This window comes from Polyodon spathula, chromosome 28, assembly GCF_017654505.1.
Source record: "Polyodon spathula isolate WHYD16114869_AA chromosome 28, ASM1765450v1, whole genome shotgun sequence".
In the NCBI taxonomy this organism is placed as follows: domain Eukaryota; kingdom Metazoa; phylum Chordata; class Actinopteri; order Acipenseriformes; family Polyodontidae; genus Polyodon; species Polyodon spathula.
The window spans coordinates 5,927,386-5,940,885 of record NC_054561.1 but is presented as its reverse complement, the minus strand read 5'-3'; the positions used below and the strand labels follow the sequence as shown (position 1 = coordinate 5,940,885).

At 38.0% G+C, this 13,500-nt stretch overlaps 1 protein-coding gene across 1 annotated transcript in view; it reads right to left on the bottom strand.

Moving 5' to 3' along the window:
* Window positions 1–2,600: 2,600 nt before the first annotated feature.
* becn1 (beclin 1, autophagy related) overlaps window positions 2,601–13,500 on the bottom strand; it is a 13,827-nt gene continuing 2,927 nt past the window's right edge. The window contains exons 5-12 of the mRNA XM_041231642.1: window positions 12,812–12,902; window positions 12,446–12,582; window positions 11,273–11,470; window positions 9,603–9,749; window positions 8,427–8,576; window positions 7,934–7,994; window positions 7,013–7,155; window positions 2,601–3,457 (exon numbers count right to left, since the gene is read on the bottom strand). Coding sequence (XP_041087576.1) covers window positions 3,289–3,457; window positions 7,013–7,155; window positions 7,934–7,994; window positions 8,427–8,576; window positions 9,603–9,749; window positions 11,273–11,470; window positions 12,446–12,582; window positions 12,812–12,902 — 1,096 coding nt within the window. The 3' untranslated portion in view covers window positions 2,601–3,288. The remainder of the gene's footprint in view (window positions 3,458–7,012; window positions 7,156–7,933; window positions 7,995–8,426; window positions 8,577–9,602; window positions 9,750–11,272; window positions 11,471–12,445; window positions 12,583–12,811; window positions 12,903–13,500) is intronic.

The window sequence follows — 13,500 nt, the reverse complement described above, 5'->3', positions numbered from 1 at the left end:
AAGTTGTTGTATTTTAAACAGAAACTAACTTTCTCTTGAATTTGGAGACCTTTTTTTTTTTGGCCTGGCGCCATTAGCTCCTAAGGCAAAAACTTTGTCTGGAGCCCTGATTTGTAATTTTGTTTTAAAGAAATGTATTTTAAAGAATAAACAGTAAACAAAAGCAAAAGAGGCTGTGAAGCTTATTTGACCAGAAGTGCTTTACTGCAAACACTTGCACAAACACTGTATCGTGATACGTATCGTATCGTGACCCTTGTATCGCGGTACATATCATTTCGAGAGGACACTGCCGACTCCCAGCCCTACCCTCAAATCCAGTATGCAACGTAGCTAAACATTTTTGGCAGAACTCGATTATGCTAGGCATACTGAAAGAAACTTAATAGATTCAGCCACAAATATCCCATCTAGAAGTGATTCTCATGTCATTGAATCTATTTCAGCATTTCTAAATTCAGCACTGTTGAGTATTTAATAGTTATGGATGACAAAACTAGAGCATGAAAAAGTATTTGTCTGTACAGGGACAGAATCACGGGTATCAAGATAGCATGTTACATTATGTGTTTGAGCGTATGAGCAAGCTTATTGAAAAAATTAATTATCAGAAGCAGCTATTTATTGAGTGTTTGATAATTATTACTACTCTAACCCACTGTGTCATAAGTGGGTCGAATGGCCTCCTTTTGTTTGTGAATTTTCTTATGTTCTTACAGTTTTGAGATCAATCCGCTACATGGAACCAGACAAGCATAAACGGGCCAAATGGCCTCTTCTCGTTCATGTATTTTCTTGTTCTCTTAATAACTGGCAGCCCACCCTGCCTCAATTGTCATCAGAGTTGAAACACGCTGTGGCCCAAGTCAAGGCCATTGTGTGTAAAATAAAATAAAATAAAGAGCTAGAACCAAGAACGACTGTGGTTTGGATTCCCAATCAGTGCAAGGCTGGCCGCTGGATTCTGTGTAATTCTCAGATGCCTGAAAGTTTTTGTTTCCCCTCTTATGCACCTGTGTTCCCTGTTCCGAGCTGCTGGCTCGCAGTTTTCGACTGCACCTGAGGCAGTCGTGTTCTTTTAGTACATTTTGATACTCTGTAAATGTTTTTTTTTTTTTTGTTAGAAATCTGCAACATTGATCATGAAGCCTGTTTTTTTTTTCTTTAAATAAAAAAAATATATTTGCTTTTATATAAATGTATTTTTTTCTTTTATAGATTACAATTGTCATGTTCATATAACAGGATAAATAAAATCAAAGTGTTCAGATTTGTTAAAAAATAAATTGAAAGTCCTATTAGACTTATGTTGAAAACCAGTGTAGAGAGGAGTTTGCGTAACTAGGATAAGTGCCAATTTGACAAAAGGCACGTAGACAGAGTTAGCGCATTTGACACACAGCAGTATTCTATGATGGTCACAATTCAGTTCCATTACTTTTTAATTTCCTGTCCTTGCCTACTTCATTAGCCAATCATTTTGCAAATTACATCACTTACTTGCCAGTAAACATTCTTTATGAGGCAAAACAAGCACTTATTGTTGGGTAGGCTGGAGTTTAGTTGAACCAGATGGCTGAGGATAGGCTTGCAGCTTAATTGCCAGTGTAATTATTATTAACAGCTGTGAGTTAGGCTACTGAAATAATAATAATAATAATTAAAAAAAGACAAAGTGGAAACTGTCATGTTACGCTATTTAAAAAATATATATTATTGCACCTAAAGTATTGCTCTGTAAAATCAGATCAGCATTTTGCTTATGCTTGGGGGGCGTCGGTTGGTTCCGGTTCTGTTTGTTTCGAATATTGCGAGAACAACAGCAAAGTTCACTTAGTGAGTGGGAAATTGACCCAGTTTGGTTTGCTTTCTACACTTCAGTATGAACAGGTGAACTCATTTACACACTGGATGTTGACCCTTTTAGCTAGATGAGGAGGAAGTGAAGTTTCCTGGTGAATTTTGTGTAGCTGGTTGGTAGTGTTGCACATCATGTGTCTGGTATTCTCCAAAAAAGTGTAAAGTTCTACCAAAAAATGTCAAGGGGAACGAACAAACAGATGCTGTACTTTTTTTTTCCAGGTAAGTGTGAACAGCAAGCAACTTCATTTTTTGTTTTAAACCAAAGTAACTGAACTGAGAGAACTTTTTTTTTTGGCTTTATTTATCCTGAAGCATTGTGTCTGCATTTAGTTACAGAAGTATAACACATTAGATTTACTTTTACAAGATAACTAAATTATTACAGTGATTTTATCAGTGTCTGTGCTTTTACAACAGCAACGTGTGTAGTCCATTACAAGTTGAATAATATTTCACACATAACGTCTTTGATACAAGCCAGCTACATGGCTGATTGAAAGACAGTGAGTTTTACTAAAACTTGATGTTCATATTTCTGTGTACAGGAATCCATTGGGATAACATAACTACAACATGGCCAATAGTTACAGATTGTACACTGAATAAAATAAAAAGTTGCTGTTGAAAGTTTGGGGATAAATCAAATGCAAAAAGTTTATGGTAAAATATGACATATGTATTCAGCCCATCAGATCATTTCCAATTTTACTGAAAATAGTTGTACAATTACAATGATGTTGAATTAAATATGCATTTATTAGTTCATACAATTTACTAAAAGTGGGTGCAACATTAGGACCCAGACGTCAGTAAACACTGCAAAGTCAGGTCTGTACATATATGTCTGTCTCTTAGTTAAAGCTAAGTTCTAACCGACTGCCATGAAATATTAGTTTAGGCCACATATGATTTGCACAACACTAACTTGATCAGAAAAGACTCAATGGTGAAAATTTACTGGGAGACATAATAACAACCATCATTTCCCATACTGTAGCTATATTCAGTTAGATAAGCGCATACAGTAAACACTATACTGACTACTTGTCTACTGCCTCCTCGTAAGGAGAGTCACGGACCATTTAGCAGTGGTATTCCCATCCTAGACTGCCATATCAACACTGATACTGCTGTGGCCAAAAACAGCTACAATCTGTGAAATTATTTAATAAAAAGGCTGTTATACTTGGGTCACCTGCTGGATATTCGACAACTATGCACATGCTGCTTACATAACCATAATCATGACACATTTTGGCAGTTAGGAATACACGATAATCCACTAAATTAATGAAAAAAAAGAGGCTGGACTTTGAAAGTCCACATAATCTAAATGCTCTTCTGAAGACGATGAAATTGTAGTATCAGCTGTACGTTACTGGATCAAAATTGTCAAAATAACATTATTTTGTTCAGTGCAAATTGTCATTTATTGTAGAACTGGGAAGACACCCAGGCAAGGCCCCATTTCAAATTTGTCAACATGAACTTGAGTGCCTTTGTCCACTGCTCCTCCGAGTTAAACTGGGTCTTGATAGAGTAAGAGCCTCCGCTCCCACCAGTATCCTCAATTTTGCCTTTCTCCACATCCATTCTACAGAAGAGAAAAACAAAGCATTGTAATTCACATTAGCAGTGCCTTTACTGTGTAATGAACTCACATACAGTAGAAATATTGTAATGGTTTAATTGTAATATCATACATGCCAACAGTCCCTATATGGTCGCGACAGTCTCAATTTCCTGCGTCCTGATGCATAGGAAGAAAGTCCCGATATTTACACAAAGAAAAAAAATCATTTATTCTGCACAGTAGTTAGTGAAAACAACACGCTGTGCTATTGGTGCGGCTGACACATCTGCTGATCACCACCTTATACAAAAGGTAAGAACGCTTTGCTTTCACGATGGTCCTGTCGTGTCGTGTTGAGTTGGGGGGATACGTCTATTATAGGATAATGAGTGTTTTTTGCGTATGTCCTCACAGTCTTCCTCATCTTCCTCTGCTTTTTCTCCACCGAGGAAGAAGAAAAAGAGTTGCTGTTCCAAGCGATTTTGGCAGACTCAAGAGCAACTGGAGCAGCTATGGGCAGCTGTTTCTCACTAAGGAACTGTTCTCGCAGAATTACTGCAGGAACGTTCAATGAGCCTGTCCCCTTGGGGCCTCAGGGGGCTATAAGGGCAGATTGGCCACAAGAGAACATACTCTCCATCGACGCCTCTGAGGAGGTGGGTGAACAGGAGCTGGCCTTTCCGTCTGAAGACGTGGAGTCTGACAGTGTATTCCCTGCAGTTAAGCTCTCCCTGTTGGCAGTGCATCTGTCACTGATTATTGCAAGTGTCCTGCTCTACAGAAGGTGAGACAAGGCAGTCCTTCTTTGAGGATGAGCCTACCATCTCTCCCGTGTCCTGGACTTTGGTTTTGAAATCCTTTTTTTTTTTCCCCCTGGGCTCACCCGGCAACAGCTCCTGCTGTTTTCCGGTCAATGGACGTCCTATATAGTGAACACGATGTAGAGAAGCTGGGCCTGGTCCATTTTTCACTGGTGGAGGCTTCTGTGGTCCAGGTGCCAAATTTAGTGCTTCAATCCGAGGACGTTACCTGCCCCAACAAGCAGCGCCAGGTCTCATGGTCATCCTCAAAGCGTGTTTATTTAGCCAGTCCATTCGCCACAAGGCTGGGCAATTATAATTGCATTCTGGTAGCCAACCAGTGCATTTGCTGAGGTCCCTTTTTTTTTTTTTTAATTTAGTAGTCACCAATTTGTTTTTTGTTATTTATTCCCCAATTTAGTAGTGTCCAATTATATATATATATATATATATATATATATATATATATATATATATTATATATATTATAATTGTGATGATTAATAATAATATATATATATATATATATTTGCACGAAGATTGTGGCTTATACACATAGACTGGGATAGAATACTAATAGATAATGAAGCTGAAAACAATTGGATTAAATTTAGGGATATAATGTTGGAAATGCAGGATGAATTTTGCCCAAAAATGAGAAAAGGAAAGAAACTTAAGAAAAAGAAACCACGATGGGTAAATCCATGGTATTAAAAAATTAATAAAATGATATCTTTCTATTAAATCAAAGGGAGCAGTCTCACAAATAGAATGCAGAGAGGCCTGTGGAGACCTTAAAAAGCAGACTAGGAGAGTGAAAAGGGAATTAGAGAGACAATATGTTAATGCTAAAAGGAAACAAAGAGGAAGTCAGTAGTTTACGTGATAGCAGTGGTAATTTAGTGACTAAAGAATACCAGATGTACTTAATCAATACTTGTAAAAGTACTTACAAAGGAGGATTTATACAGTACACCAGAATGTACATAAACACCATTACCGGTGTTTGTCATAGAAGAGAATGAAGTATTCAGGGGGCTAGCAGCACTTAAAATAAACAAATCATCAGGGCCCGACAGAATCTGTCCAGGAGTCCTTATTTATAAACCAATATGTTATATATACAATAAATCTATAAATAAAGGAGCCATCCCACTGGACTGAAAAATTGTCAATGCGGTTCCTATAAATTAAAAAGGGAGATAAATTAGAACTACAGACCTGTAAGTTTAACATCAATCATATGCAAAATCATGGAAACTATAATAAGGACTAAAATGGATGGTAACAACATTATAGGTGACAGCCAACATGGCTTTATGAAGCCTAGATTTTGTTTGACTAATTTAGCAGATTTCTTCCAGGAGGTGACTACTAGAGTGGATAAGGATAGTGTGCATGACATAATATATTTAGATTTTCAAAAAGCATTTTGACAAAGTACTGCAACATAAAGGCTATATCGAAACATTAAATCAGTAGGAATAAATTATAAAGTAGCAGCATGGATTCATAACTGGTTACAAGATAGAAAGCAGAGAGTTACAGTTAGAGGCTAGGCATCAAACTGGAGCAACATAAGATGGAAGGGTAACACAGGGATCAGTATTGGGACCATTGCTATTCTTACTCTATATAAATGACTTGGACCAAGACATAATCCGTAAACTATGCAAGTCTGCAGAAGACACAAAACTGGAAGGGGTAGCCAACTCCCAATCAGCAACTAATAACACAAAGAGATTTAGATAAGATTCAAGCTTGGGCTGACACATGGCAGATATTTAATGTGAATAAATGCAGTCTTGCACATAGGGTGCAAAAACATTAGAGGCAAGTACAGCATGAATAGTGAGGAAATAGAGGAGGCTATGTATGAAAAAGACTTGTGGGGTGGTGTAGTAGTGGATGAATCTCTTAAGCCAACTAGTCAGTGCGGAGAAGCTATAAAAAAGGCAAATAGAATGTTAGGTTATATAACCAAGACAGTTGAATTCAAATCAAGATAAATTATATTAATTATACAAAGCACTGGTACGACCACACCTAGAATATTGTGTCCAGTTCTGGTCCCCATATCATAAGACACTGGGGCACTGGAAAGAGTACAGAGGACAGCAACACAACTAATTCCAGGATTGAAGGGTATGTCATATGAAGATAGACTGAAAGAGCTGAATCTGTATAGCCTAGAAAAGAGAAGAGCCAGAGGCAACTTAATAGAGGTATTTAAAATTATTTTTCATAGGTCACAGAGAACAGAACCAGGGGACACAGGTAGAAGCTGAAGAAGGGCATACTCAGAACCAAGGGGAGAAGGAGGTTTTTCACAGAAAGGGCGGTGAACCACTGGTGAGTTTACCTGAGATTTATAGAACATATCAGTAATTATTCGATAATCCTAACAAAAGAGTAATCATTCAATAATCCCTCCCCGAATTTCAGCCTAAGCGTCAATGGCGGGATCATGACTGCTTGTATGGTTATGGTGAGAATGGTAATTATGGACTACTTTGCCGCTGGTCCTGCCTATTAAGGGGAGAAGCAGCAGCCACCACTCCATAAAAGAGGAATTGATCTGGAGATCTGAGGTCAGCATGGTGGACAGTGAAGAAGCCATGCCAATCCTCCCAAAAGAAGAGACAGAGCTGATCTGCCAACTCCACTTAAGTGCAGGAATAACAACAACAAAATGTTATAATATAAGACTTTTAGTTTACAGTATTTTAGCAGTACCTTTTACTGCCACCTGGTATACATGCACAAGACAGCTTACCTGTATGGAAGACAGAAGCCAGTGTCCCCCTTCTCTACCTCCTCTTTGAACTGTTGCACGCAATCCAGGAAGGCGACCATTGCATGGTCAAACTTATTATCCCAGAAGAACCGCAGGCCTCCTGAGCAGTACAAGGGTAGTTCCTAGAATGAAGATCAATGATGTGCTTTATTTTCTCAAATTGTGCTTCTATCAATGGGATAACATTAAAAAAAAAATCTAATTCCACAGAGCTTCTCAATAACCTGGTTAATGTTTTTTTGTTTTTTTTAATCACATGACTGCGGTTTAAAGTTACAGAACATATATCCATATCACAGCAACATAAACCTGAATGTTTTCAAATATGTTTTTATTTATACATCATAAGTAAATATCTTTTTTTCAACTTTTATTCGGAAATGTTCACCAGGAATTTTTTTTTTTTTCTTCGAAACAAGTGTATCCAGTTCATGCTCCCTCCTGCAACAATGTTGGTTCTCTGATTGAAATAGTAGTTCCAAAGTACAATCTTTGTTTTTGTGATTAATAATAAGTTAATACATTCTCATTTTGCACAGTTTGAACAGCCAGACCTTACCCAAACTGCACAAGATGACACTACCTTATAAAATTAAATATGCCTATACTATAAAAATGAGATAACCATGACCTACAGTATTGTTCCTAAAGCCCAATTCACTAATTTAACAAGCAGTTCACCAGATATATCCTTCAACACGAATAACCAGGGGCTTGTACCTTTAAAAAGTTGGCGCCATAACATTCACAATGCTGTATGTGGAACAGCAATCAAATTATAGTCAAATACTTAGTTGCCTCAACCAATCAGGAGCGAGAAAACAAGCAATATTGCATTGTAAAATAACGACTCAACACATGAAGTAAGTTCACAAGTAAAGGCAACAACACTTTTCTTACCTTTGATTTGTCTGTGAGTGACTCTAAATAAGAATGATTTCCATAAGGAACAAGACGGTACCTGTAAAGGAAATTAAAAAATGTATTAGCTTAAAATTTGTGATGCTGTGAAAATGTGCGAAGCACACACCAACAAAAGACTGTAAAATCCCTGTTGCTATTCAATCACCAGGTAGTCCATCCATGCTGTTGAGGCATATGCAAACAGATACTTCTTTAATGTGGTGTAGAATCAGATATTATGCATTAAAAGTAAAACACATGTATGTTAAAACAAGTTTCTTTCAAAGGTGCACATTTGATACCCATACAGTGAATTTTTGTGCATGGAGGAGAAACTATTTTGTTAGCTACAATAATTTTATGAGTAATATTAGTTACAAGTATGGGCAGACTGCAGGTGAAAGTAACAACGCAAGGAGTTTATTTAAAAAAGCTAATGTTGCCAAAGTTCTCCTCTCATCAATACGCCGCACTGTTAACTGTGTCCCACCTTTGAAATCTCAGGCCCATCTTGTTTGCGAGTGCGTGCAGCAGTAACACAGTCTGACCCCAGGCAGCGTTGATCTCATTCCACTCCACAGGAACACTAGGGAGACGGCCCAGACGGAAGTTATTGATCGTCCCAAACTGACCGCTGTGCCTAGAATATAGACAAAGAAAGCAAGGAAACAGAGAATACATGAATTGTGAGAAAACTTGGTTAAGCTAGAATGTGTAGTTTTTTTTTAAATGTGTATACATAAATTGGACAAGCATGTTACAAATGATATGGGCTCACTCTTCTGTGCCACCCAGTGAGACGTTACCAGCAGCTGTCGGCATTAAACATGCATCAACTAAAAACTGATTTACCATACAGCCATTTGACAAAATGTTATCTTTACACCAAATCCCTTTTTTAAATTTCTGTTTTGCCTCTAAACCATAAGAGATCTTGAAGAAAGTCATAGGAGTATTCATGCCAATTGCTCTCAGATTAATGCAGTGCCAAGCAGGTTTCAAAGACAATGAGCCCCTACAGCTACCATTCATCTACCTTTGAGGAATGTAATTTCTGGAGTTATTGAAGCACTCATAACAATTACAGCACTGCCCACACAAAGCTGGAGGATAACTTACTAGATTCAATACACACTTGCAAATGGTGGTTACATTTTTTGTTAGAGTAAAAATGCAATTTGTACTTTTAAAAAAAGGTAGCCTGATGCAGAAGCTCAGAGAAAAATCCCACGATAGATGTCAGATTTTTTATATGAAAGGCAATGGACATCTATAATAATAATAACAATAATAATAATCTTCAGCGCCTTTCATAGTGGACCACCATCACAAAGCACTTTACAAGATACGAGACCAGGGTGTGTGAACTATGCATCAGCTGCAGAGTCACTTTCAACAACGTCACACCTGAAAGACTGAGCACAAGGAGGTTAAGTGACTTTTCTTTAAACGCTGCACCACACAGCCTCCTTAAAGGTACAACAAAACCATAAGATAAGCATTTTAACTACTGACATATCATAGGATTACATTTCATGGCACCCGTCATTATAGCAGCTTTTAAAAAGTATCACGTATAAAAAGAAAACAACTGTGATAAAGATATAGCAGCTCTGCTCGTATTTGTTTCTGCACTGTTAGTATATCCTGTCCTGCAGTGGCCTACCATATGTGGAAAGTTGCATTGAAGACGTTGGTTTTCTTGAGTTTGTCCAGCTGGATCTGAGCGTATCGCATCTGATTCTCAACGCTCTTCAGTTCATCGTCCAGTTCCAGCTGCTGTCTCTTAAACTCACTGTACTCCTTCTGATACCTGCAGAGTTTACAGAGATCAGACACATTACCAGCTCACAGATTTTGCAATTGCTCAGACAATAAATACAAATATATCAAAACTGATTTCTTGATTATGATAACAGAATAATTGCTTTTGTTTTATACAGTATGTAATTTTCCCACTGCTTTTGTGAGAGAAAAAACAAACCCAGAACACAGAATTTTATATACAGCCAAACACTTCTGTTTTTACACTTAATTTTTATGTATCAATACTTTTTTGGCAATGTTAACTGTTGCAATCACTCATATTTCTGAAAGCGATTTAAAAACACAAACCCTTCTACTGGTTTCACATTGTCAAATGTATGATACATGGTTGAATGTTTTAAATACTGAAATAACGTAAAAATGTCTTGAATGAAGTCAGTAAGAAAATACTTTTTAAAGCAGGGTTGTCCAATGGATGGGATGACTCTTCAACCATATATGGATCCTTGAGGGCCACAATATGGCTCTTTTGATATAGACATGAAGTATCCCACGCAAGACTTTTAATGGGTTTGAAATACTACAAGGGCGCTCGGTAGTCTTTGGTAAAAGCAAGTACAGTCAAAACGTAAATAAAGCTATGTGGTGTTTCAACATTTTAATGACCACAAAAACACAGTGAAGTTGTCTTTTGCAGTCTGGTTAAATCTATTTTGTATCTCCCTTTTTAATGTAATTGCTGCTAGTCAATTATTACACATTGTAAAAGTAATATATGTTAGTAATAGAGTAGTCTCCGTGTATAGGAACACCTCCCAAGAGAAAACTTCACATAAGAGAACACCCTTGTGGTGAAACTGATTTTTCCCCATTGTAAATGCTCCAGGCTACAGGAACAGGAACTTCACTTAAAAGAACACCTTGTTGGCACTGCTAGCGATTCATTCAAAACTGATTCAGTACTGTTTTGTAACCTGATAACACATCATCATCAAACTTAAATTCAAATGGTTTATTCAGTCTTTTCAAAAGCGACTTGTCATTGCGAGAGTGTCTTGAGGCACAATGATTGGTTTATTCAATCTTTCCAGAATGACTGTCATATCACTGCCTTGTTTTCTATACTGAATTCCATTAGTGCACCTCATCGCTACAAAATGGCACGTAAACAAACAGCGAAACGCTGCTATTTCTCTTGCTACAAAAAGTTAGAAGTTGTTCGAGCTGAAAAAACTTGAATCTGACACAAGTCGCCGAGTGAGAGAGAGACAGAGAGAGAGAGAGAGAGAGAACTGATTGCACATCTCTTTAAAGACTCCCTGATCTATGGCTCTTTTAAACAAAAAGCATGGACATCTCTGTTTTTTAAAGCATAGGTCATGACTCCTATAAAATAACATTGCAGTGTTTATTTCAAAGTCTGTATTCTTTTTAGATTCTTCTTGGTTTTCATAAAATAAGTGGTGCAAACTTTGCACTGAAAGCTTAGTAAACACCCTTAGTGTTAAAGCACCACAGCACACATGTACTTGTTTAAAAGCCCAACACAAAGAGCAGCCTGTTACTGACTGCAATTCCTCTTGGTCCAGCCGCTCGGTCTCTGCTCTGCTTCGGGCCAGGTCCTCAGCTACCCTCTTGCGTGTGGCCTCGATGTTCTCCAGCTCCTGGATGAGATGCTCTTCCTCAGTGCTCAGGTCCTTCAACTCGCCCAGCAGGGTCTCCTCCTCCTCCTCCTCTGTCATGTGCGCAAGGAGCTCCAGGCAGTTCCTGCGAGATGAGTGAATGAGGAGCTGAAACTGGAATGGTCACTTCAGCCACAACCAACTCCAGGTTCCACTATTATCTCTGCCCAGGATGTATGTCACATGTCCTTAGTTTTGTAGCTACAGAAAATATATCTTAGGTTATATGGAGGCCACTTTTCTGTCCATCTGTCTTTCTCTCTGTCCTTTTAGCGCTTTATATATATAGCTATATAAACACTTTTCCAATTGAGCGAAAACTTGATAATCAATTTTTGCCCAAATTACTGAGTGTATTATAATCTCGGGGTACATAGAGGCTGTCTTTTTTTTTTCAGTACGACCGTCTGACTGTGTCATGCGTAAATATTAAAACATATCTTATCCGATTGTGTTGAAACTTGAAAAATATTTTTTTTAGTATAAGGTAACGTACATTAGGAGTATATTGAGGTACCCGGTTGGTCTGTCTGTATGTCACGCTTACATTTTTATATGTGTACACAGTAGATAGGTCATAGTGATCGTCTTTTTCATATTACAGCTGTGACTAGGGATGTTTGTTGTAAAAATGTACAATACATAAAACAATCCAGTTAATTCCATTACCTTACATTTAAAGAAGCAGTGCCCCCACAATCATCCTCAACATTAAAGTATAAATGCCAGAAAAAAAAAAAAAAAAAATATATATATATATATATTATATATATATATACACACACAGCATACATACTGTATACCCTGCAAATTAAATAAATACAGTAAGCTCTTATAAAAATGAGTGACCATGGATACATATAGTACTCAGTACGATATAGTACTGTTTGTTTGTTCAAAAATGAATATTTAAGAAATGTTAATGCAGAGTTCTGATTCAGGTGAACGTTTCCCAAGATATAGCCTTCACTGTTCCCTGTTATGCTCAAGTAAGACACTAAATTATATTTTTCCACATGTTGGCATGTTTCTAAAACTCTGCCCTGTCTCCTCCACTTACTTGTAGTTCTGGCACTCATTCTCTGTGATGTTCAGCTGGGTGTCTAGGTGGTCCAGCAGTGTGTCGGTACACTCTTCACACAGTGGGTGGTCCACATCCGTCTGGCCTGACATGATATCAAACAAGTCACTGGTCACCTGCAGCACCAAGGACACACAAACAAGATCAATCAAGCATCAGTGTAAAACTGTTTGGGGGACTGTTATGCCTATAATTTATATCCTCTACCCTGAGGCCCGGCAAACTAGCTGCAAGCTGTACAGTTTCTGGGTTACGTCTCAGCCATAGTCATCAGGTGTTGCTAAAAGAGAACATAGTTGCAACTACCAAGGCAAAAACAGCAGATTTGTAAAAGCTGTATATTACCTTGAGTCTCCTGCTCAGGTTCTCCATGGTGCCCCCGTCGGAGGCCTCTCCGATGAGTGTGAAACTGTTGGCACTCTCTGTGGACAGCACCCTAAAAGAGAACACGAGCAGTGTTCAAAACCTTACAAATCCTGAGGGTATTCTTTATCAAATTACTAATTATCAGACTCATAAAGAGTATTATGGCCAATCTTCCAAACTTTTAAAGAAAGCATAGCTTCGGCAAAAAATTGACTCACTACAGACAACAGATAACATACAGCAGTGTTTTTCAATTGGCAGCCCACGGGCCAAATCCGGCCCGTAAGAGCCTTCCGTCTGGCCCATCGAGAGTCACCTTAACTTCTCCAAATAATGACTCCTCTCCTGTAACTTCTATCTTTTCTTAAGGTTGCTGTTTAAATGCTTGCTGTTCACCCCGGTCCACTTCTGACATGGAAACTGATTTGAATGTATTTTGTGTGCCTGCACAAAGTGGGGTGTAGCCCTCTCAATTTGTCATATTCTGCCCCCTCCCCTTAGCCCCCTCATCAGGGAAAGTCTGGAGATGCCACTGATTGACGTGGTTCATTACTTAACTTGCATGCTCGCTGCAGTCATTTTTCGAAAACAAAGATGGTGCAAGCATCAAAATTTTAGACAAAAAGTAAATTAGATGTCCATTTTAATTTCATAGTTTTAATAACATT